The 25305-nt window shown below is 58.3% G+C and overlaps 1 protein-coding gene across 7 annotated transcripts in view; it reads right to left on the bottom strand.

Annotated features, from left to right (window-relative positions):
- The window catches only part of RGS3 (regulator of G protein signaling 3), a 71608-nt gene that overhangs the window by 9300 nt on the left and 37003 nt on the right, over window positions 1-25305 (bottom strand). For 4 of the 7 annotated variants that reach the window (XM_059865029.1, XM_059865026.1, XM_059865027.1 and 1 more), the window contains 2 exons: window positions 15554-15676; window positions 957-1607 (listed from right to left, as the gene is read on the bottom strand). In XM_059865029.1, coding sequence (XP_059721012.1) covers window positions 957-1607; window positions 15554-15676 — 774 coding nt within the window. Of the gene's footprint in view, window positions 1-956; window positions 1608-7410; window positions 7433-7656; window positions 7766-15553; window positions 15677-15794; window positions 15996-25305 lie in introns of those variants that run through there. The other 3 variants (XM_059865030.1, XM_059865031.1, XM_059865032.1) reach the window with 3 other exon arrangements.

Here is a 25305-nt window from a genome sequence, read left to right as displayed (position 1 = left end):
CAGCATCAGGGTGGCTTTTCAAGCAGCGTGGCAGGAAGAGGGTTAACCCAGCATGGGTTTAACCCCAGCATGGGTTTAACCTCAGGATCTGCAGCAGCCCCTCCTGCCAAGGAGCCATTACTCTGGAGCAAAAGCAGAACATGGTCCTGAGCTGTGAAGCGAGGACCCTGAGCACTGGACTGCAGTCCTGTGCTGAGCACAGAGCCCCGAGCAGCACCCAGAGCAGCAGATGGGGCAGAGCAGGGTTTGGGACCAGGGGCCACTCTCAGCACCCTGCCAGTGCCACCTGGGGACATGGGAAAAGCAGGGCTTCCCATGAATGATCTCTGCACTGACAGCTCGTTTCCTGCACGTTTCCCGCACTGCATGCGGCCAGGGCCAGCTCTGCTCTGGGGGCTCAGGGAGCACCCCAGACCCCTGGATTGCACGGGCCAGTCCTGGGCAGAGCTGCCTCAGAACAGCCTATGCTGCTCTTCCTGCAGCAGAGGTGGGATGACACATTACTGCTGAGCACAGCCTTTCCACGAGATGGACCCCTCAGTGGTCAAAGCCCTGCAGAAGGCTGGTGGGACAGAGGGTCACACTGCTCCTGGCACACCCTGCACACTGGGGACTGTCACCAGGGACTCTCCCCACTGCTGCTGGGAGCAGCCCTGTGCATTCCCAGATCCCCAGGGGCACCTCTGCCACCAGCAGTCTCAGCAGACAGCGCTGCCCAGGCCATGGGCCCTGCAGGGCGTGGGTGCAGCGGTGGCAGTGCCACCCACGGCCTCAGCACGCTGCTCTGGGTGCCATGCCCCGGCTGCTGGCACCTCCAGAGCTCGCTGCCAGGGGCAGGGACCCTCCTGAGCGCTCCGAAGGGAGCTTTGCCATGCTCATGCAGACAGGGGCCACATGGCAGGACACCCCCAGCCCAGGAGCTGTCCCAGCACCACAGCCAGCCGTGGCTCTCGTACCTTCCTGTGGCCTGAGAAGAGCAGCGTCAGCTGGTGGATGGAGCCGCCGTTTTTGACAAGCTCCTTCTTGAGGGTCCGGGGGGAGGGCAGTGCCCAGTGTGCGGCGGTGCCCTGGCTGTCGGAGCAGTGCAGGGTGGTGTCGGAGGTGAAGCAGTGGCCCTTGGCCTCCTGCAGGAGGCTGCCCTCGCTGTGCGTGCGGCGCCGCAGGGAGCCCTGCACGCTCAGGGTGTAGCCGGGCTGCCCGCCCGACGTCTCAATCATGCTGCTGCGCTTCAGCTCGTTCCTCTCCAGGTACTGCTCGTCACTGTCCTCCTCCTCCTCCTCGTCCTCCTCATCCTCATCTTCCTCCTCATCCTCCTCCTCGTCCTCGCCGTCCGTGGCACCACCCGCCGTGCCCACCGCGCTCTGGCTGAAGGTGCTGTCCAGCCGCAGCTCGGGGATGACAAAGGCTGGCAGGGAGCTGGGCTGCTCCTCTCCCTTTGCGGTGGCCACCGGCTGCTTTTCCACCGGGAGAGGAGCCTGGGTGGCCCCCAGAGTGTCCCAGGGCTCGGCCAGAGCCGCTGCCTTGGCAGCCAGAGGGGCATCACCCACTGCTGCCTTCCCATCCTCCGAGTGCATCTGCCCCGGCTTCTCGGCGTCCGTCTCCAGCATCTGCCAGAGGAGAAGATAAAGAAGGATGAAAGAAGAAGCACCCCAGATCTCTCTGGCCACCTTCCTGGGGAGCCTTTCACCTCCTCACACCCCACCTACAAGGCTGGCACCGATTTGTACAACACTAACAGTGCTCTTGTGGGGTGGGATGGCATCGTCCCCACATCCCCAGGTGGTGCCAAGTCACCCATTGCTGTCAGCACCCAGTCCTGCTCCTGAGCCCTGGAGCACCAGGTCCCCCAGCTGGCAGGAGTGGGATGGTGGCACTCAGCTCCCGGCAGCACCGGGGGGTTGTGAGGAATCCCAGGGTGCCAGCTGGGCTCCAGACGCAGAGGCAGAGCCGTGGCAGAATCTTCACCCCGATGGCTGCTGCGAGCTGCTGCCCTGCAGGGATCTCCCTGGGGCTGCAGAGAAACCCAGCAGCTCATCCGGCAGCTCTGCCCCCTCCTGCACCGCGTTATCATCAAAGGCTGAAGGGAAGCGCTGGGCTCTGCCCTTCCTTGCATTACCCCAGCTCAGCCCGAGGCTCTGGGCAAGCCCTACAAAACCACAGCCACTCCTACCAGCCCCTGTCGGGGGTTTGTGCCTTTGGGGCTGGTTTTTCCAGGTCTCTCTGCAGCTGGGGAAGGCCTGAGCAAGCTCTGTCCTTTCAAAGGGAAAAGCCCAAGGGAAAGAACCTCCAAGGTTGTTTTTGTGAGCAGGGTGAGCCTCTGATGAGCCCTCCCTTGCCAGAGCAGGGTCCCGTGCGATTTTTGTGTCTAAGCCAAAGGGCAAAACCAGCCCAGCAGGGAAAAAAGACCAAAGGAGAGAAAATCCTTTCTTTAAGAAGCAATTTCCTCCTACACAGATCCTGGGGCAGGGACTATTCCATAGGACCACCCCCAGCTAACAAGTCACCCAGAAAAAAAGTCACTATATCCCCAGCTGAAATCCAAGCATTTTCACAAATCCAGGGACACCAGCAAGCTGGAGTTAAGAAAGACACTCCCTCTGTATAAATTGACTTCAGCTTTAAAAGGGCAGCAGCCCCAGAAGTCAACCCATCCAGCCTCACATCCCATTGGGAAGAGGCACACACAGAGTGGACAGAGGTTCCATCCCCATGGAGGTCCCAGCCTGTGACAGCATCCCTGGGAGAGCCATCCTGCTGCTGGACACCCCTCATCCCCCAGAGCACAGAGGGGATAACCACCCCTGGACATCCCCAGGCAGATGTGTGCAGATGTTGGGCTGCAGAAGCTGCTGTCACCTCCATGAAACACCCGGGGGTGGGGGTGTGAGCCCCCTGTGCACAGAGGGGCCAGCACAGACACCACCCAGCCTGAGCTCAGGGGGCAAAGAGCTGGGCAGGTTTCCAGGAAGATGCTGGAGCTCAGTGCCACAGCCAGCTGGGCAGGAGCACACACGTGTCCAGCTGTGCCTTGTCCTGGTTTATCACATCCAAAGGGTCCCTGTGTCACCTGTAGCACAGAGAGCAGCAGCTCTGTCCCCCCCAGCCTGGCTCACCCCAGCAGCAATTCATCATCACCTGAACTCCCCCAGTGAGTCAGAAGACAAATTCAGAGACCACGTTGGTCCCTTCATGACATCGCTCTGTCCATGAAACAGCTGGATTTGGTGTCAGACACAAAGCAAATGCTCCCTCACCCCACCCTTGGGGTGAAATTACCCAGTAATTCCCCGTAAGAAGGGAATGTTCCCAGCCCTGCCCTGCCAGGCTGCACATTTGCACCAGAGTGTGCCTCAATGATGCTGCTGATGTTTTATTTGTCTTGCAATCACTGTCATCATTATCTCATGAAATAATTAGAGGAAAAACCCACACAGCCCTCACAAAGCCCTCCCCCAGCACTGCCTATCTGCCCAGTCCTGCTCACAGTGCTGGGTGCCTGCATCTGATAAGGTCCTAGAAGGAAATGAACAGGCTCCTTTAAAATGAGAGACATTTGGGGATTAAATTAAATCCTTGCACTAATTCAATCAGAGCCTCAGCTGCTCTTCTCTGGCAGCTGCCTCACCATGAGCCAGGGTCGGTTCCATCTCGGGCTGAGAGCATCACCACGGCTGTGAAATGCTGTCTGCACAGGGCTGAGCTCTGCTCAGCATCACCTGGGCTGGGGAGAGGCAGCAATGCCATCACTGCCAGCCCACAGACCTGCTCCTGGCTGGGGGCACCAGGGACTTCATCAGCCAAGGCCACCTTGCTGCACAAATCTAACTTGAGACCTCAAGGATGGGGATGTGACCAGGTTTCACAGGCTTACAGGATGGTTTGGGTTGGAAGGGACCTAAAGCCCATCTTATCCCACCCCCTTCCATGGGGTTCACTGTCCCAGGCTGCTCCAAGCCCTGTCCAGCCTGGCCTTGGGCACTGCCAGGGATCCAGGGGCAGCCACAGCTGCTCTGGACGCTCTGTGCCAGGGCCTGCCCACCCTCACAGCCAGGAATTCCTTCCAAGTGTCCCACCTAACCCTGCCCTCTGGCAGTGGGAAGCTGTTCCCCCTTGTCCTGTCACTCCAGGCCCTTGTCCAAATTCCCTCCCCAGCTCTCCTGGAGCCCCTTTAGGCCCTGGAAGGGGCTCTGAGCCCTCTCTGGAGCCATTGAGCCTCTTTTCCAGTACCTGAGGGGGGCTGACACCTTCTCGCCACTTCATGTGGCCAAGGGGCTGCTGGAGGAGGCAGCAGTGGAGGCAGTGCTGGTGCTGTCTGAAGGAGGTGCTGTCCTTCCACCTCACAAGCTCTCCCAAAACATCCCATGCTCTCTCTGCAGCAGCAGCAGCAGCTTAGGAGCCAGCAGCCAACATCTGGATTTCTCCATTCCCAATGCCTTGGTCTCACTGTCCTCAGCATCTGTGTGTCCCTGACCTCCACGTGCAGATTTCCCTTTTTTCACCACCTGCATCCTCCCCTTCACCCAACAAAGTGGTTTTGCCATTCCCAGCCTCTGGGTTTCCCTGTCTGCATCAGGGCAGGTCGAAGGGCTGAGGGGATTTACTCCATCCTCCCTGGAGGATCTCACACTTCACCCTTCCAGTTTCTGTCTCAGACTGAGAGGCCAAGGCAGTATTTCCTGAGAAGGGGAAGAGAAAGCAGAAGCAAGAGCTGCCTCCAAAGCCCAGAATGGCTCTCTGGGGTCATTTTAGGGAAGGAGGATGATAGGTCTGAGACCAGAGCAACAGCAAGAGAGTTCCTGAGAATTATCTCCTTATTGAGCAAATATCAACACACTCAAAAAAAAAAGCCAGCACTGCCCTGCCTGCTCCAACATCCTCAAACCTTGCACCTGTTACCCACTCCCTGGGTTCTCTTTGCCATCAAGGATCACTCACTATCTCAAAAATTAGTTTTTTTCAAGTTTTTAAAGTTTTATTGAAACCAAGACAGGACAGAAGAACTGCAAACCCTCTGCTCCTTGGTCTGTACCTCGAGCAGGTTTTTCTGAGCTGCTGCTCACACCCGGGACTCTTCCAGCTCACCAGCACAGAAAATTTCAACGAGTGCCAGCACAGCCTCAACTTCTCCAGCATTTCTTTAAATAATGTGGCCTTGCTGGTGGCCCACAGCTGGGACTTCCAGCTGGGAAAACCCCAGCCATGGAGACAGCACAGCTGAGAGTTGGAGCCTGCCCTGCCCTTGCCCTGGTGCTGCCAGCTCTCCCACTGCCAGAAGTGCTGGCACAGGTCGCATTCCCTGGAATCCCCAGCAAGGGGAGGTCAGGGATTTTTTTTTTTTTCTTTCTGAGGCTCTCAGCTTCTCATTTCAAAGCCTCTGCTCCTCTCAATCATGGAGCCACTGTGGCTCAAGGAATGCCTGGCCACAGGGATGTTTGATTGAGCCTTTCCTGGCTCCTGATCGGGATGCTCAGATTTTCTCTTTCTTTTGTGGTGATGCTGAGGAAGAGGAGGCAAAACAGCTCAGAGAGCTGCCCCACACCCAGGTACCTCCTCAGCCAAAACCAGAGATTGGGAAAAGCAGGGAAGTCCCTGCAGGCTGTTGGACATGGATGTGAGCAGGAGAGCAAGGGATGTGCTGCTCCTGCGGCGCTCTCACCCAGGAGGGGTGAATGGATCTCCTGGGACACTGCAGGAGGAGCCAGTCTTGTGGCTGTCCCTAACCATGGCAGCTCCATCCTCCCTGTGTCCCATGGGGAACCTCTCTGGCTCCTGCTGCCCTTCAAAGACCTTTGCTCTGAGATGCCTCACCGGTCCCCAGAAGCATTTAACTCCATGGGAATGAAACCAGGGTTATTTTGGGAGAGATGCAGAGAGCAGTGGGTTCCCTGTGCTGGAGGCAACACCCTACCCCACATCAGCTGGATTGCAGCTGATGCAAAAAAGAGCACCTACATCATCCAGGCAAACATCAATCTTTCCAAAGTAGATCTTTCCCAAAGCAGAAGGTAAATATTTTACAATTTGGGTTCTTAGCATGGGACAGACTGTGCCCAGATCCACCAGACTGGAAACTTCTAACTGTGAAAGGCTGTTGAGCACCTCAGGATTTAAAAGTGACAACTAAGAACCAAGGCAGCTCACAGCTGCAGGGAACAGCAGCTAAAGCACAGCACGGGGCTGAGGGGAAGAAAGCAAAGCCAGAAATGCAAAGCAGAACTACCAAAACTTGAGAAAATCTTCGTGGGAGTCATTGTGAAAGTGCTCACAAGGGGCATTCCCGAGGTCTGCTCCTGTCCCTCTGCGAGGCCGTCCAGAGCCCAGGGCTCGCTGCACAGCCGGGTTTTCTACCCTCTCCCTGCTTCACTACTGCACAATGAATAATTGATCCCGGGCAATTACCGTGACAGCAAAAGCGGCGCGGGTGTCTGAGCCCGAGCAGCAGGGCCGGCAGTGCCTGGGGCAGGGAGGTGCAGATGGGAGATGGGGGGTGATGTTTGTGCCGCCCTAAAAACCCGGCCGTGGGCTGCCTCAGAGCCCTGGCAGGAGAAGCCTGGCCGGAGAAGCCCTCCTCGGGGAGGAAGCACGGGAGGATCCCTGCACAAATCCCGATTCCCATCCCTGCATTCCGGGCGGGTCGCCGCTCAAAGGGCTCTGCCCAGCCCCAGCCCTGCTGCCCCGGGGCCGCTCCGCTCCCGAAACTCAGCGGGAAGCGGAGCCCACCCGGGGGCAGCGGGCCCGTGCCCGGGGAGAGGAGTTCGGGGGCAGGCTCAGCTCGCACCCCGCATCTCGGTGTCGGCACCTGCTCAAGGTGTCAACCACCAGCCCGGGACCAACCCTCCCAACGCCGCCACCAGGGGCTCGACACCGCCGTAGCCCCGGGCTGCCAGCCCCGACCCGCAGCTGCCCCGGCAGTCCCAGCTCCAGATCCCAGCCCATCCCTATCCGGGACCCTCCATCCCCAGCGAGACTCCGAGCATGCCACGGCTGCAATTCCAGCCTGAACCTGCTAGGTTGGTCCCCAGTGCCAGTTCAGGGACGGTATCCAAAAGGCTGCAAAAGTCCTGGAGCAGAAAATCCACATTGTGGGCACATTGCAATGCTCATCCCACAGCAGGAGCCAGCTGGTGCCGACGGCACAGCAAGCCCAAATTTGAGGGGAAACCTCAAAACATCCACGCAGTACAAATGCCGGTTCGCTCTCCCTGGATACACCTTACCAACCCTCGAGCCCAGCCTGGTGGCAAAAGAGACGTGCAGGGTTCCCCAGGAGAGAGCAGGGCAGGGAGCGGAGCCTTGGATCCCCAAGGACACCAGCGCTCCTGGCACCCCGTGCCGCTCCCTCAGCCCGAGCCAGATCCTGCCCAGCGCAGGTTCCGGCCCTCACCTGCAGCCTTTGCTTGTAAAACCTACCAAGTGCGGCCTCTCAGCTGCATCCCCCGGGCCGAGCGAGCGGCACCTCCGCCGGCAGCCCCGGCCCCGCCATGTGCCCGCGGCGGCGCTCGGCTGCTGCAGGCGCGGCGCTCCGGCTCTGCCCTGCTGTTATTAATGTCCGTGTCAAGCGGCGGCTGAAACCGCCCCAGCCTCCCCCAGATACGGCTCACTCGTGCCCCCCGTGCTATTTATGGCTCTGCCGGCTCTCCCCGGAGGTGCTGCTACCTGCTGACAGCAGCGCACGGCCGCTGTGCTCTGAGGAAGGGCCATTCATCACCCTGCGAGCCGCCGCGCTCCTTCTCCTGCCCTGTCCTGCCCCCGGCGACACCGAGCGCGGAGATCCCGGTGCTTCCTGCTTAAGGAAATTCTGCTGCGAGTTCGCTGTCGTGGGGTTTTTTTCCCAAACTGTTTTCTGTGACGAAGTGATGGCTCTGGAGCGGGGGATGCTCTGCAATGGGGAGTTCTGCCCTTGGCATCTCAACCTCTGTGAGCAGCTCGAAGCAGCGGGCAGGGACAGGGAGAATAAACAGGCAGGATGGTGGATGGTGTCCATCCAGGGGACAGCCCACGAGTGACCATCTGCCCCCACTCTGCTCCTGCAAGGCCAGGGCCCTCTCGTGGCACCCCAATGCACACAGGACTGGGGACCCGACCCCAGGCTGGGCTGGGATTCCACTTCACTGACAGAGACAGGCAAGTGTCCTGATGGTTCCAGAGAGAGAGCACAGTGAGGGGTGTGTGCACAGCCACTCCCAGACATGTGCTGGTTTTATCTGCCCCACAGCCACCCCTCACTGGCGGGTCCTCACTGCTGCAGTGACAGTCTGAGCTCAGCTCTGCTCCAGCACGGACCTCGGGCACACACACGTCCCCCGCTCAGCCAGCTGCAGCCTCCTGAATGCTCCTGGGATGGAGCAGGGCAGTGCTGCCTCCTCCACCTCACAGGCAGCCACAGCTTTGCAGTGGCACAGGAAATGTGGAAGCTCCCTGGTCTCACTGGACACAGAGCTGAGTTCAGCTACACGTGGTCACCATGGACAGCAGTGACTTGGCACAGCCACCCCCACAGCTGTGCCCAGCTCCCATCCTGCCTGCACTGCTGAAGGGAGCTGGGCCTGGGGGGGTTTGTGCCTGTTCCCTCTCTGAGGCCACCTGGCTGGCTGCAGGTCTGTGGGACACAGGATACCACCACACTGGGGGTACCTAGATGTCCCTGAGACACCAGGGACAGTCCCCAGCCCCTCTCAGTGAGGAATGACCCAGCCACCACCCCAGCCTGCCCACACCCACTGCTCTGTGCCCATTGTGAGGGGGATACATCTCCAGAGCCAGGCTCCAGCTGCTGCCTGCAGCCTCATCACTGCAGGGCAGGTGCCGGGGGACCCGGAGCTGTGAGATGATGTCTGGGTCATAAATATCCCTGGCAGTAAAAATCCAGAGTGGTGGGAAAGGGAGAGGAAAGAGCAGATCCTGTCACTGCCATTCAGCCCACAGAACCCTATCCCTTTGGTGCTGCTCAACAGGGCAATCTGCAGCTTTATGGGCAGGACAGAGCTCTGTCCCCTGGGCAGGATGAGGAAGCTGACAACCAGAGCCTGATGCATTCAGCCACTGCAGATCCACTGGGAAGGACTCATCCCAACACCACTTGCACAGGACCACGAGGCTGGTGCTGGAACCCATTCCTGCTGCCAGCAGAGACCACTGGAAGGAAACATCCACTGGGAGGAGAGGACCTGGCAGAGCAGCTCTGCTGTGACTGCCTCCAACTGGGCCATGGCCAGAGCCACACACAGGAGGGAGGAATCCCAAATGGTCCCAACCCCAGCACTGGTGGCTCCAAAGGCACACAGAGCCCTCCTGCAGGGGTGCTGGCAAGCCTTGCCCTGCTGCTGCATCAGGAAGGTGCTCGTTCAGGGCAGGACACCAAGCCTGGTGGAGGGTCAGGGTGCCACAGGGACAGGATGAAGCTGTGCCTACCAGTCCCACGGCACTCTGGGCATCACCACCCAAAGGCCCCTGGAATTTTGAGTATATCCTTTAACTCTGCAGAGATATCAGGGTTTGGGTAACTTTTGCACGGAGTTATTTGAACTTGACTTCAGACGCTGCCCAGCCACACACTTACAGTCCCCTGCCATGCTCAGGGGGAAGAGAAGGAGCAGCCACCCCAGGCAGGAGGTGTTAGGGCACAGAAGAATAGGGCTTCAGCCTGGCAGGCTGCAAGGAAGCATATGCCGCACCTCCATTAAATCACAGCAGCGCTGGCTCAGAGCACTCAGCCCGCCCCGTGCGAATGATCTCAGCCCGCTCATCCCCCCGGGCTGCCGGCGCCGCTGCTGCCAGCGCTTTCCTCTTACCGGCCCTTCTGGGGATCGGCCAGGAGCAGCCCTTGCAGCTTTAACACTGCCTCTGGCTATGATGGAAGCGTTGGCAGCTGCTCCTGCCCGGCTGCCCCCGAGCCTTGCCGCTGGGGGCTGAGGGGGTGCGGGCTGGCCGGGAGAGACCTGCCCGAGGAACCGCTGGGGGACGGGGACAGCTCTGCTCTGCTCATGGCTGAGGAGCCCAGCCACGCAAACCAACAACTCCGGGGAGCTGTGGCTCTGGGCCCTCTGCTCCACTCCTCCTGCCCCTGCCTTGGGTGCTGGGGGCCCCTCGGTGCCACCAGGAACGGCACCAGGAGCCTCAGGGTTGGGCAGCCAGGCCAGGGGAGCCAGAGTTCAGTGACCAGGGCTCAGGGGAGGTGATAAACAGATCAGCAGCCCAGCATCCCATCCAGCCCACAGGCACACCCCAGCTCCCTGGGGCCTTGGGACGTGCCCTTGCAATGAAGGCTGGAAGCCAACTGATGTGCAGCTGCTCAGCCTGGAGAAGAGAAGGCTCTGGGGGGAACTTAGAGCCCCTTCCAGTATTTAGCGGGGTTCCAGGAGAGCTGGAGAGGGACTTTGGACAAGGGCCTGAAGTGACAGGACAAAGGGAATGGCCTTTAGCTGAAGGAAGGCAGGGCTGGGTCAGATACTGGGAAAAAATTCTTTACTAGAAGTGCAGAGGCCCTGGCATAGGGGGCCCAGAGAAGCTGTGGCCGCCTCTGGAAGTGTCCAAGGATCTCTGGATCCCTGGCAGTGCCCAAGGCCAGGCTGGACAGGGCTTGGAGCAACCTGAGACAGTGGAGGGTGTTCCTGCCCATGGCAGGCAGGTAGAATTGGATTTTAAAGATTCCTCGCAACCCAAAGCAGTCTGTAGCTCCATTACTCTGTTCAAGGAGGGACAGCTTCCTCCAGATTTTTAAGTGGACAGAGCTGCACTGAAGCTGACTTAGAGAGGAAGAGCATCTCTGGTCCCATAGCCTCACAGCTCCATGGCTGTCCTCAGCAATGAGTTTCCCCAGTTCAGGGTGAGACCTGGGCTGTGCTCCCTGGTGTGGAACAGTGGAACAAGACTTTGTTTTGGTTTTGTGACCTGGCTGCACATCCTGCCAGCTGATGCTTTAACCCTCATAGGGGCAGAATCACCCTCAAGGTCTCTCCCCCCTTTGAGCCCCCTGACAGCCCAGTTAGGTGCTGGGTATGGCCAGGTTCAGGTTGGCCTCCAGGTGCTGCTGTGATGTGCTCAGCCTTGGTCAGCCTCTTGTGTTGGTATGTGGCAGGAAAGGCTCTGGTGAAGCTCCAGGTTTCCTGCACCCTTGGCCATGTCCTGCCCCACAGCAGCAGATGAGCAGAACCCCCTGGAGCAGATGGCACCAATGGGGAAGCAGGTCCCCAGCCCAAAATGGGAAGACTTCGGCCAGAAACAAAATCGGGAGGTACAAAATCCTCCCCTCCTTGGCCATCAGAGCTGATCACACTCTGGTTAAACTGCTGTGAGTGAAGCACCTGCTCAGAGACACAGGGAGGAACGGGGCTGTCCACACTTGTCCCCAAGTGCTTGTCACAGCCACCCCAGCAGAGCCTGGTGCTTGGCTGTGCAAGGAGGGCCCAGGAGATGCCCCAGTGCAAGGAGAAGGGATTTGCTGGGACGGGGGGGGGGGGTGCCAAGGAGCAGGGATTGTGGGGGGACAGCAGGGTGGGTGCCTGGGGTGCTCGGGATGAGGAGGAGGAGGCAGGGGATGGGAGAAGGAGAGGGGTGACCCCCACTGAAGCAGCTGCAGGTGCTGGGGGAGCAGCGCTGTCCCCGCAGCCCCGGAGCCCTCCCGCCCCACCGGCCCTGGTTTCAATCAGCCCTCCATCACACACTGTTTGCTTTTGCTGACAGCTCATTTACTCGCACTTGTCAAGCACTTTGTAAATAAGTGAGAGAAACAGCCCTGCCCTTCCTGAGCAGAGGCACGGCCAGGAAGGGGCCGGTCCCCCGGCCGCTCATTCCCAGCACCGGAGCCAGCGCTGCCAGGAGGGGCCGGGTCATCCACGCCTGCTCCCAGGCACGGCTGGGAAAGCGCTGAGCATCCACCACCTCCCTCGGGAAACAAGGGGAGCACCCGTCCTGGACTCCCAAAGTCCACGCCACCGAGTGTCCGTAATTATTTAGCTTAAGGATAATCTGCATCTTTCAGATACAGCCAGCCATCATCTCCGAGGCAATCTCAGGTCACGGAGCCAGAAGGGAAGAGTAATCAGCCGTTCTGAGTGTGGAAGACACAAAGAAACAAGCAGTGAGAATCAGACGGTGGCAGCAGGTCCATTACACACCGGGGGCTGTGCTGTGTGTGGAGCTTTTCCCTGGAGCCAAAGCAGCTGGAGCAGCTCCAGCCCCAGTGCCTGCCCTGCCCCTGCTCTGCATTTGCCCTCTCTTCAGTCAGGCTGAATTTCCCCAGCTGGTGCAGCAATGTGAGGGGAGCCCAGCACTGATGATCAGCATCTGAGCCGGGGTTAGCTCAGTTGAAGCACAAAGCTGCTCCTCTGTAATCACATTGCCGTGGCTGTGGTTCCTGGCAGCCCCAGCCAGCCTCCAGCCCCAGTGGGGAAGGTTTGCTCCAAGGTTTTACAGGGACTTGCTCAGCAGAGTCACAGGGCAGGGAGCAGCATCCTAGAGCAGACCTGGCCACAAGGACGGGAGGGGGAAGGTTCTGCAGATGGAGAAAATACCCACAGGGCAATTCCTGGGAGCTGCTGCAGCTGCCTGGGTGGGTTTGCAGCTCAGGGAAATTCAGCCAAGTCTTACAGTGGCAGCAGAGCCCCATTTGCACCACATCCCTGACACTGACATCTCACACTGGGGACAGAGAGCTGGACCACAACAACAGCCACGCTGTCCCCAGAGCTCCTCCTGTACTGACTCTGGCAGGAAAAGCCCACTGGGAGCAGGGCTGGACTATCACAGCTGCATCCCTCATGGATGTCTCTTCCTCCATCTCCAGAAGCAGATACTGCATTTGCTCAAGTCCCCCAGAAATCAACAGCTTTGCTCCTAAACCCACTCTGAAAGCAGCAGTGCCAACACAGCCCCTGCAGGGCTCAGACTCCTGGCCTGACACCATCCTCCCTGGGGACACTGCCAGGGGCACTGCCAGAGGCAGTGACAGCTCTGCAGAGCCTGTCCCTGAGCCACAGGCACCTTCCTGCCCTTGGTGCTGCCCTACCCAGGCAGAGCTCTGGGGGGCCTTGAAAAACAGGAGGTACCACCCCAAAGCCCCACATCTGTCTGATCTCTGCAGAGCTTGAAGGTTGCCACTGGTGGCAGCCATGGAGGCTCCTGAGGAGCTGCTCTGTGCTTGGGCAGTGTCCCTTTTCCTGGCTCCAGCACACAGGTGGCACATGGCACAGCTCTGCTAGCACCGAGGCTGTGCTGGCCCTTCGTTCCCACCCCACAGCAAAGCCCACATCCCCTTGGCCAGACTGTGGCCACAGCAAAACGAGATGCCTCTTGCTGAGCTGGAGCAGTTTTGAAGGCTTTGCAAATCAGATTCTTGGCCAGGCTGATATTTCCAGCTTAATATTTCTGTTCACAGAGCATAGACACTGGGTTTTTCCCTAAATAGCCCTAGTATCAAATGACTGGTAAGCCAAGCTAATGGATCAGTTCTCCCTTGCAAGAAGCAGCTGATTTTCCCAGCTCCTGCTTCCCACTGCTCCAGCATCCCCAGAGAAGTCTGTCCTGACAAACCAGCCTGGACACAGCCCCAGCTGCAGCTCTCCCAGGTCAGGCTCCTGCCCAGCCCTGTGTGCCCGCCCTGCCCCAAGCACCTTCCCCTGTCCCCTCAGGAGCTCCTTCCCCACACTGCTCCTTCTTGCATTTCACACCAGATTTGCTTTAAAATTGCATCCTGGGCACTTTACACCTTGCTGGGATGGCAATGATGCTATGAACTCAATTTAGAGTGCCGGGTAGCTGCTGTCACACTCCTTTTCTCCCTCCTGGCCCCACACCCCACCAGTGGGATTTCCATCAGCTTGGCAAGCAAGATAAACCACCTTTGTCACGACTTTGTAGGGCCCATGATGGCTCTCCACAGCAGCCAAACACCCTCTTGGCTACTGAGGCACAGAAGAGCCTTTGAAAGAGATGTGATGTCTTCTGGAGCACTTTTTCACCTGTCCAGTCGCCAGGCTCCCTCCACAGGTCAGGGAGCAGATGCTCCAGGGCTTTGCTCTGAGCACAGCCCCATGCCCTGCCATGAACAGTCTGGGCTGGGGAGAGCAAAGAGCACCATCCCCTGAAAGCCCCAACAGCCCAGAGCTCCTGCCATGATGGAGCCCCACCAGGATGCCCTTTGTAGGACCCGTGTGAGATGCTCAGATTGGAAATGTCCCTGCACAGCTCGACCCTGGATGATCCCCAGCCCGTGGCAGGATCACAGCCAGCCCAGCACAGAGCCATGCCAAGGATCAGTGGATTCCAGCAGGGCCCCGTGCCTGGGCTGTGCCAGCTGGGTGCCCCAGGGGCAGCAGGAGGTGGCCGAGCGCTGTCACCTGTGTGAATCAGCTGCCGGGGGCCGCCCGCAGAGCTGGAGCTTGAGTTGGTAACGAGGTTCTCAGGCTTTGTGCGCTGCTGTTGCTATTTTAGTCCGCCTGAAACGTGCAGGAAAAGGAATCCGGAGGCTGTGTCTCCTGCGGAGCTGTTTGTGCTGACCCACTTCGGGAGGCTGCGGAACCGCAGCCGCAGCTCCCGGCTCCGGGGCCGGGCAGCGCCGGCCCGGCCGTGCCGCGGCTCCCGGGAGGAGCCACCTGGGCCGGCGGGGGACAGGGACCCGCACGGGGACAGGAGCTGCTCCACCACCCTGCACCGGCCAAGGGAGGGATCCGGGCGTTTTACCCCTGAAATCCCCATCTGCAGCACTTAAAGCTCCTCAAACACCCAGCACAGGGGCTTCTCTTCTCCCACAGCAGTGTCACTCTCCAGGGGTTTCTCTTCTCCCACAGCAGTGTCACTCTCCAGCAATCCAAACCCAGCCCTGGGACTCAACATGACCCCACAGAGACTGCCACTGTCCCACACAGCTCCGTGGGGCAGCCCCAGCCCCAGAGGAGGTGGATGAGGGTGTTCACTACACCCACAGAGGGCAGGCAGAGCCTCAGACCCCTGCACACACACATTTCTCTGCCAGAGCTGCTGACACAGCGCTCCCGGGCCAGGCTGGAGCTCCTCAGTGTGGGAAAAGTGCTGGGGCTGCCTCGCTGGGCATGAAGAACAGCACTCCCCAAACGAGCCGTCTGTGCTTTGAAGACATCTGTGGGGTCAGGATCAAACACCCGAGCCCACCCAAGTGCACAGAAGGGGCAAATCTCTGCCCCGCTACTCCCATCATCTCAGCCTTTTCATCAGCACCCAGAGATCACAGCTTGAACCTCTCCCTCTGCTTTCCTTCCTGCCCCAGAGGTGAGCTCCCAGAGCAGGCTGGGCACAGGGTTGTGGAGCCTCAGCTGTCCAAATATCCAAATACAGGTGCTGGGAGGTGTCAGCCCAGCCTGCCTCAGCTCCAGCCAGCAGGTGCAAATGCAGCCACTGCTCCCCAGGCAGGGTAGGAAGCTGCAGACACAGCAGTGCTGGAACACAAACTCACAGCTCACCTAGCAAACAAACAGCCTCCTGCACACCCTCCTGGCAGGAGCAGCCCTGAGCAAAGCCCCCCAGAGGCAGAGCCTGCCGTGCTCCAGGCAGGAATTCCCAGCTCCTGTGCCTCTCTTACCTTGCTCTCCGTAGGAGCTGCTGCCGGATGTTGCTGCTTGGTGATGTTCTCAGCCAGACACCAGCAGATCCTCTTCTTCTGCTCCTGGGAGTAAGCCTCCAAACTTAATAAGCACTCCGACTTCTGACGTAAAGGAAACACAGGCAGGGAGAAGGTCATTAGCTGTGTGTCACAGGCCCTGCCGGGCTTTGCAAACTCCTCTGTCCCCACACAGCACGGCAGAGGAGGGGAGAGCTCTCACCCCTGTCCTGCACCCTGGGCACAGGAGAGGCAAAGAGACTGGAGATGAGCTCCCTGCAGAGACAGGGAGAGTGCTGCAGGGGAGCTGGCTGCTTCCATGAGCAGGAGTGGAGCAGCACAGGCAGAGCACAGGCAGTCCTGCACCCTGTGCCACTGCAGTGGAAACCGAGGGTGGAAATTGCTCTTTGCCATATGCAAACATTAATGAGGCACCAGAGCATGAACTGGTGAGAACAAGAGCCTTTGGGCTGGGTGGGGCTGGGAGGAAGAGCTCAGGGAAGCTCCAGAGCAGCCTCGCTGTCCTGCTCCTCACTGAACACCAGGATCAGAATTTAGGGACAAACTTCACAGCAGCCTCCCCATCCTGCTCCTCACTGAACACCAGGATGAATCTGGGTATAAACTCCAGCCTCCCTGTGCTGTTCCTCACCAGGATAAATTTGGTGATGAAGCTCCAGCTCTGGTCACACACTGTCTGTTAGCAACATAGAGCAGGGAAGGAATTAAGATAAATGGTGGGAAGTCATCCCAGCTGAGTCCACCTCCTCTTGTGCCCTTCCCTGCACACACCTTCTGTTCCTCTTGGACAGGTTTCCTTTGGGCCAAATCTCACTCACTTAAGGAACTTTCTGACCAAGTCCCCTCAGCAGCTGTCTCCCAGTCCTTCAACTGCTTATCTCTCATGCTAAAAATTAAGCATTATAACATCTGCTGCCTGCTGGGATTTTGCACATTTCACTTTAGGGTCCAGAAATGCCCACAGTTGGATCATCTCCTTAAGTGGCCAGAGGGGAAAAGAAAAAAAAAAAATCAAAGCACAACTTTAGGACTGACTGCAAAGAAAGGAAAAAGAGTCGTTCACTAAGGGCCATAAAAAAGACCTTTTCTTTCCCCCCAGAATTTCCTTCCAGAAGGGCAGGTCCCCAGTAGCTGGTTTTTCCCAGAAAGGTCAGAGAGAACCTGCAGCTTTGTGACTCCAGAGACATAACACAGCCAGAAGGGGAAATGCTCTTTAGTCACACCATTTAAATCAGTGTTTGCATTGGATGGGAATTCATTCATGTTCCATCCAAACTCCGCTGAAGTGGTAAATAAACCAAGCTCCCACATCACCTCCTGGGAAAGAGGGCTCTGGCTCAGTCCTCTGCCCCTGCAAGGAGACTTCCATGAAGGAGAAAGTTTGAGCTTTCTTAAGCTTGGCCATCCCCACACTTATTCCTACAGATTTTAACACTGAAAATTCCTTCTCAGGCTTCCTGAGCACAATCAGAATGAGCAGAGGTTTGGGATTCAGGGACAGAAGTGGTGGGGCTCCCGCTTGCCCCCAGATCCTGGGTGGCAGTGATGCCCAGAGCATCCCTGGAGTGTCACAGTGAGTTTTTCCCATCCTGGATGTCCCAGTCTCTCCCAGTTCCACACCAGCAGGTCACCAGGCTGCACCACTGTGACACCCACTCATCCCTAGGAAGTCGTTCCCACTTTCAGAGGGGAAGGTGGGCACCCTTTGCTGGGATGGAATCCAGGCTGGCACTTCCCTGCCCCACAATTGTGCTCAGAAGAGAACAAAGCAGGAACCCAGAGAGCCCCAGAGCCCTGGGGCAGCTGTGAGGAGCCCACCCTGATGCTGTAAGTGCTGCACACTCCCAGCCCTGCCAGGCTCCTGTGGCTCCCCTGGAGCGAGGCTCAAAGCAGTTCCAAGGACATCTCTGTCCCCTGGCTGTGACAGACAGAGCTCACCTAGCCCTGCCCTGAGCCCCTCTCTGATTCAATTACAGCCCATCTCTTTGATTGAATTTAGCACACAGCCGTGCTCAGCTCCTGCTGGCTGCTGACAGCAAAGTGCCCCCTGCTCCCCCTGCTCCCCGTCAGCTGCTGCAGGCTCCCTGACCTCGGCCACCCAGGAGTGGCACAGCCAGGAGAGTAGATTTCCCTCTGCTCCAGAACTCAGGGAAAGGCAACCAGTCCAAAGTGTGTGCCAGGTATTGTGGGCAAGGCTGAGGGGGCACATGAACAGCCAAAATTGCATTTATCCAATGTGTACATTTCTTATTACCACCACAGTGACATTTAACCTCTCCAATGTGCATTTCCCAAGGAAAGAGCTCTGGTTTTCCCTCTCCCATTAACCTGCTCTCCCAAAAGCTTTCACCTGGACTGGGGAAAGCTCAACCTTCAGGGGCTGAGCACCCACAGCCGCCTCCAAACCCAGGCAAAGCCCTTTGGGATGCAGCCAGGTGAAGGGTTGGGTGTTATTTGGGATAAAATTCATGGCACGTGTCCCTGGAGCCTGCTCCATGCTGGGCACTGAGCTGCCCACCCAGGGGAGGCTGGGGAGGGGTCAGGGAGCTGTGCCTGCACACACTGCCCTGTGAGCTGGGAACTGCCCTGTGGTTGTTTTCCTTCAGGGAGGCTGCTGCTGGCCTGCCAATATTTACAGAGAGAAAACAGGGTTTAATCTCCAGGGCTGGGAAAGAAGGATGCAGATGGTGTGAAGGAGGCCTTTGCCACCAGATAAAGGCAGTGACTGAAGTGGCTGCCAGTGGCTTTCTGCCACTGCCCCCAGTGACAAACATGTTATTGCAGGTGCTGTGTGCTGGGCTCAGGAGCCACTTCTGAGCCAGGGCAGTCCCAGCACCAGGGCCCCCCCCACTGCCCGAGGGAGAGCAGCAGAACACAGCAGGTATTGCAAAGAATGGCCCAAGGTATTGCAGCACCAGCCCCAACAGGGCCTGCTACAGCCCAGGATGATTTGCAGGAAAAGTTCCTCCTGCTCCATGGGAACAGCTCCCCCAGGCTGGGACCCAACCCCACGGCAGCCAGGCGACAGGTCTGGCCATGCAGAGCTCCTGCCTAGCCCAGCAGACACCACACAAGGAGGGACTGGGCATTCTGTAGCCCATAAATCATGAGAGGAGCTCCCAGAGAATGGCAGCATCACAGGAGGAGCCCCCAGAGCCCACACAGCGAGCCCCTGACTGCAGACACCCCTCTGTGCAGGGCCCAGCACTCACTGGGGCTCTGTGTGACACTGCAAAGCTGAGACACCACAGGAATGAGGAGCCAGACTCAGTCTGACACCTCTGGTGCCCTGAGCTCAGTGCCCAGCAGAGCCCAGGGCTGTTCTCTCACCACTGTCTCTCCTAGCTGTGTGAGGGACACTTTCCCAGGGTGGGAGGGAGGGGACATGTCACAGAATCCCAGACTGGTTTGAGGTGCAAGGGGCCCTAAAACCCCTCCAGTGCCACCCCTGCCATGGCAGGGACACCTCCCACTGTCCCAGGCTGCTCCAAGCCCTGTCCAGCCTGGCCTTGGGCACTGCCAGGGATCCAGGGGCAGCCACAGCTGCTCTGGGCAATCTCCTCCCGCAGATGCAGGGATGTACTGGTGCTCCTGTCCCCAGGGCTGGTGGCAGGGTGGTTTGGGGACAGGCTCCCAGCCCTGGCAGCCCCTGGCCTCCAAGGCTCAGGTGTTGGACCCTGGCCAAAGGCAGCAGAGATCCCAGAGGGGAAGTACCTCGGAAACTGCTCCAGACTACAATGGCTCCAAATCACAGAGCAAACCTTCCCAGGGAGAAACAGCCAGCCCTGGGAATATCCTGTGCACAAACACGGGCACTGCTGCTGCTGACTTCATGCACCACCAACCAAGGGCTGCTGAGAAAGTTCTGTTTGCTCCCTGCTGGGGGACTGGGGGAACAAGGGCTCTTCCTGTGGGTTTTGGACTGCTGGGCACACTGGTGGTGTCCAAAATACAAACCCTGGCACTAACAGCAGGGGCCCTGCTAGAGCTGGGATGCCCAAAAGGTGCCAGGGGTGCTGGAGAAGAGGATGTGCATGGAGATAACACTGGCAGGACACAGCAATCTCTGCAGGGCTCTGCTCTGGTTCTTGGTTTTGGGAGCACTGATGATGGCACGGCCTGGGGGATGCCCAGAGAGTGTGGATGCCACATCCCTGAAGTGTTCAAGGTCAGGTTGGACAGGAGCAACCTGATCCAGGGAGAGGCATCCTGGCCACGGCAGGGCTGGAACAGGATGAGCTCTAAGGCCCCTTCCAGCTCAAACCATTCTGTTATTCTCTGAGCTGTGTAAAAATGCACAAAACCAGGAGAGCAGAGTGTCCCTGCTTATCTGCTCCTCCAGCTGGGTCATGAGCACTCCCTGCTCTCTGAAAAGCCCTGAGCTGGGAGCTGGCAGTGCCCAGGAGCTGCCCTGTGCCCAGGCTCTGGGTCCTGCCAGCCTGGGCTTATGCCACTGGTGTCAGCCAACATGTGACCCAGGGAAAGTCCCCAGGCCAAGCAGGGGAAGCCCAGGGTCTGTCTGCACAGAGCAGCAGCCTGGCCACCAGCTCCAGAGCCACTGCCATGGGAGCTCCAGCTCCACGGACATCCCAGGAGACAGCTGGGCCAGAGGGACATTGCCACTGGAACCTGGGGCTGCCATGGGGATGCTGGGTTGGGCAGTTCTGGAGCACCTCAGCATCTGGGGCAATCTGCCTTGGGCTCATGTCACAGCAGCCTCCAGAGGGGCTTCTCCAAAGGCTGGCATTGATCTAACGTTGTCTCCCAGCAGCTGCAGCTTGGACTGCTCAGCACCACCCAGAGAAATGCAGGGGCTGGGACCTGATGGCCTTTGGAGAGGGGGAAATGGAAAGCTCAGTTCAGGAAGGAGTTAAGCTGCTGCTGTGAGTGTGACATGGCAGAGGGACTCAGTGTCCAGCTCTCAGGGGTGACTCAAGGCTTGGGGAACCTCTCCAGCATCCCAGAAATGACCCATGGTGGAAACAATGTCAGAGAGCAGGAAAGGATTTTTCATTGGGTAACATCCCCTGGCCACCAGGAGCAGAATGGCTGGAGCACAGGGAGTGAACTGAACAGGATTGGGAGCAGAGGCACACAGTTCTGTTCTCTCACAACATTCATGTCAAAAAGGGGTGAGAGCAAGGAGTCTCCAGGCTGCCTCTACCCCAAGTCCTGGGACTGATCCCAGCCTGCAGTGCCTCCCCCCCACAGCCCAGGGGATCTTCCCCCTGTGCAGGACAAGCCCATCAGACAAATTACAGCCACAAACCTGACAAGCACCATCTCTTGTCCTCTTGTGAATGAGAGGAAATTGAGATACAATTCCAGCAGAGCACGCAGACCATTTCCCAGACAAAGGCTCATCTCCACTCCCTTCTCACTAAGCACATTCCCCTCAGCTGTTCACTTGGGCACCTAGCTTTGATGTCACCCCCAGCCCTGCCCTTTTGCCCTCTTCCCTATCACCAAACCATCTGCCCAAGTGCCCTCTAGGTCTGCCAAGACAGTGCCCAAAGTGCTCCTTGCAAACTCTGATGATGATGTGTCCAGAACAGCCAGCTCCAAAATTACCCAGGTGTATCAAATCTGCCGGAGTGTCCCTGAGACTTGTCCTCTGTGCCATCAGGAAATTGCTTTTCCCAGCATTCAGATTTGCTGTCTGGGGACAGAACTTGGGCTCTCCCTGGCTCCTCCTTTTGGGACAATGGCACATCCCAAAGGGCACTCAGTGAGCAGAGAACATCTTGGGAAATGAATGCTGCTGTGGAATGAGCTGGGCCATGGATGGAGAGAGGCACATTACACAGGCTACAGCATTCTGTGATCCATTTGTCCAAAGCATTCCCTTGGCACAGCTGAGGGCGGGAACAGGAGCAGGAGCAGGAGCAGGACCCTCTGGTGCAGGGATGTGCCCACACAGAGCCAGGCTGCCCAGAGCAGCTGTGGCTGCCCCTGGATCCCTGGCAGTGCCCAAGGCCCTGTCCATCCCTGGCCATGGCAGGGCTGGGACAAGATGATCTTTAAAGTCCCTCCCAACACAAACCAGTCTGGGATTCTCTGATGGGGCAAGGTGGGGGACAGTGGCATTTCCCTGGCACTTGTTCAGAGGCTCTCCTGCGCAGGATGGGCATGTCCAAGGCAAAGCCAGCTCAGGCACAGATTCACAGCATCAATTTGCTCAGCTCTGGATGAGTGCTCACCACAGCAGCACAAGGAGTTGCTGCTGGAAGGATTTTCTGTTTCCCAGGACAAACTCCTGTGTCTGCAGATGAAAACTTCCAGAGGGAAAAAAAGATCAAATTTGCCAGTGCTTTTCAAAGGAAAAAGTTACTGAGCTGTTTGGTTTTAAGTCGATTTGGTCTGAATATGTTGGGCTGGAATCAAACACTTGTAACAATGCATTAAACCCCTGACCTGCAGTTTCCTCTCAGCGGGATATTTCCGGAGAGGGAAGGGTGTGAATGCAGCCCTGGAGCACACTCACAGCTCCACACAGCTCCCTGTGAGGCTGCCCATTCCCAGCAGGCAGCAAACATTCCCTTCTGACAGCTTGTACACATCCCATGAGGTGTGTGTGTCCTGCAGGGAATGGGGAATGGGGAAAATGCAGACAAACTCTCACACCCAAATCCTGTGGGGTGCAGGAATGTGGGTCCACACTGAATCCCAGACTGGTTTGGGTTGAAAGATACCTTAAAGCTCATCCCATCCCACCCCCTGCCATGGCAGGGACACCTTCCACTATTCCAGGCTGCTCCAAGCCCCGTCCAACACTTGGGCACTGCCAGGGATCCAGGGGCAGCCACAGCTGCTCTGGGCACCCTGTGCCAGCTCCACCTATTGCAGTGCTCAAGTCAGCCAGAGGCTGTCACAGGCAGGGGCTGTTCAGCTTCAAACTGTGCTCTTTGGATTTGAGATCCTGAAAGGAAAGATGCCCAGGCCAGGTCTCAATGCACTGCTGGGACTTTTTAACACATCATCTGGCAAATAGAAAATTAGAGGATCTGTAATGGCCATAAACTGAAACACAAGGAGTTCCACCACACATGAGGAAGAACATTTCTCCAGATGGTGGCAGAGCTCTGCCCAGGGAGGGTGTGGAGTGTCCCTCTCTGGAGACACCCCAAACCCACCTGGACATGTTCCTGTGACACATTCCTGTGACACCTGCTCTAGGTGACTCTGCCTTGGCTGTTCTGGAACTCTGTGATCCCAGGTACACACTCAGGCATTCCTGAGATCTAAAGGTACCACCTTCACCTCCAAACTCCTGGCTCGTGCCTGTGCTGGGACTATCACAGCCACCAGAAGGAACAAAACCCCCACAGGGGGCAGCTCAGAGCACAACCTCCCTCTGCTTTCACATCCTTTCCAATCCCATTCTACATTCAGCCTTTCCAGGATGCCAAGTGCCCCTCCAGAACTGGGTCCATGTTCACTCAGGATCTCCAAGCCCTGCAGCTCACACCTTGCAGAGGCTGTAAAACAAACACCCTTTGTGCTGGAACCCACACCAGGCTCTGCACCTCCTGCTAGCTCTGCCTGCAAATAGCCAGACTGCCCAGGGTTTCCACTCTGTGCAGTGATTTATTACACACAATTAGACAGGATGACCAGCAGTAGCTTTTTTGTGATACTTCCTGAAGGTTGGAATTTTCTCTCTTGTTTATAATAAATTAAGCAATTCACAGGTATTAGAACATACTTTCGTTTTGTAACATGTCAGATCCAAATGCAAATTTGTGACCTTATGGGTCAGAACATTATTCAGAAACCCTCAAGAACAGCAATAGCAGGAGGCTGCAGCTCAAGGCTTCAGCAGAGAGCTCTTCCTGCAGCAAAGGCAGTGGCAGCCAGGCCCCGTGGGCTCCTCTCAGCTCTCAGCAGCACTAAACACATTAGTGCTCATTGCAGATGATTTGTGGGGAAGAAACAGCAGCTCAAGAGCTTCCTCCGACCTCCCAGCCCATCACAGCAGCACAATGGATGTGTCTGCCCAGCCCACGGCGACAGAAGCCCAGCTGAGAGTGGCCACAAACCCCCCTGAGCCACCAGCAGCAGGGGCAGAGCCAGGAGAGGCTCTGGGCACAAAGAGCTGCTGCCAGGCCAGGGATGGAGCAGGTCACGATGGGGAGAGACCCCTCAGGGTGACACGGGGCCAAAAAGCCGTGAGAGCTCACACATCCTGCCCTTATCCCTCCTCATCCCTTCCAGCTGCCACCAGCAGTCACGGGCTGGGAAGCCAGGCAGTCCTGATCCCCCCCCAGCCCAGCTCCCAGGAACCTGAACATGTCCCCAGGGCACAGCCAGCCCCTCTCCAATGAAATCCCTGTCCCCAGGGCACAGCCACCCCTCTCCAATGAAATCCCTGTCCCCAGGGCACAGCCACCCCTCTCCAATGGAATCACTGTCCCCAGGGCACAGCCAGCCCCTCTCCAATGGAATCCCTGTCCCCAGGGCACAGCCAGCCCCTCTCCAATGGAATCACTGTCCCCAGGGCACAGCCAGCCCCTCCCAAAGGGAATCCCTGTCCCCAGAGCACAGCCACCCCTCTCCAATGGAATCACTGTCCCCAGGGCACAGCCAGCCCCTCTCCAATGGAATCCCTGTCCCCAGGGCACAGCCAGCCCCTCTCCAGGGGAATCCCTGTCCCCAGGGCACAGCCACCCCTCTCCAATGGAATCCCTGTCCCCAGAGCACAGCCAGCCCCTCTCCAGGGGAATCCCTGTCCCCAGGGCACAGCCAGCCCCTCTCCAGGGGAATCCCTGTCCCCAGGGCACAGCCAGCCCCTCTCCAGGGGAATCCCTGTCCCCAGGGCACAGCCAGCCCCTCCCAAAGGGAATCCCTGTCCCCAGGGCACAGCCAGCCCCTCTCCAATGGAATCACTGTCCCCAGGGCACAGCCAGCCCCTCTCCAATGGAATCCCTGTCCCCAGGGCACAGCCAGCCCCTCTCCAATGGAATCCCTGTCCCCAGGGCACAGCCACCCCTCTCCAATGGAATCCCTGTCCCCAGAGCACAGCCAGCCCCTCTCCAATGGAATCCCTGTCCCCAGGGCACAGCCAGCCCCTCTCCAGGGGAATCCATGTCCCCAGGGCACAGCCAGCCCCTCTCCAATGGAATCACTGTCCCCAGGGCACAGCCAGCCCCTCCCAAAGGGAATCCCTATCCCCAGGGCACAGCCAGCCCCTCTCCAATGGAATCCCTGTCCCCAGGGCACAGCCACCCCTCTCCAGGGGAATCCCTGTCCCCAGGGCACAGCCACCCCTCTCCAGGGGAATCCCTGTCCCCAGGGCACAGCCAGCCCCTCCCAAAGGGAATCCCTGTCCCCAGAGCACAGCCACCCCTCTCCAGGGGAATCCCTGTCCCCAGGGCACAGCCAGCCCCTCTCCAATGGAATCACTGTCCCCAGGGCACAGCCAGCCCCTCCCAAAGGGAATCCCTGTCCCCAGGGCACAGCCAGCCCCTCTCCAGGGGAATCCCTGTCCCCAGGGCACAGCCAGCCCCTCTCCAATGGAATCCCTGTCCCCAGGGCACAGCCAGCCCCTCTCCAATGGAATCCATGTCACGAGGGCACAGCCAGCCCCTCCCAAAAGGAATCCCTGTTCCCACGGCCCAGCCAGCCCCTCTCCAGGGGAATCCTGTCCCCAGGGCACAGCCAGCCCCTCTTCAGGGGAACCCATCCTTGCAGAGGGCTGTTCCCACAGCCAGGAA

This window comes from Haemorhous mexicanus, chromosome 21, assembly GCF_027477595.1.
Source record: "Haemorhous mexicanus isolate bHaeMex1 chromosome 21, bHaeMex1.pri, whole genome shotgun sequence".
Classification (NCBI taxonomy): Eukaryota; Metazoa; Chordata; class Aves; order Passeriformes; family Fringillidae; genus Haemorhous; species Haemorhous mexicanus.
The sequence above is the reverse complement of the archived record's forward strand: the minus strand, read 5'-3'. Positions and strand labels throughout refer to the sequence as shown.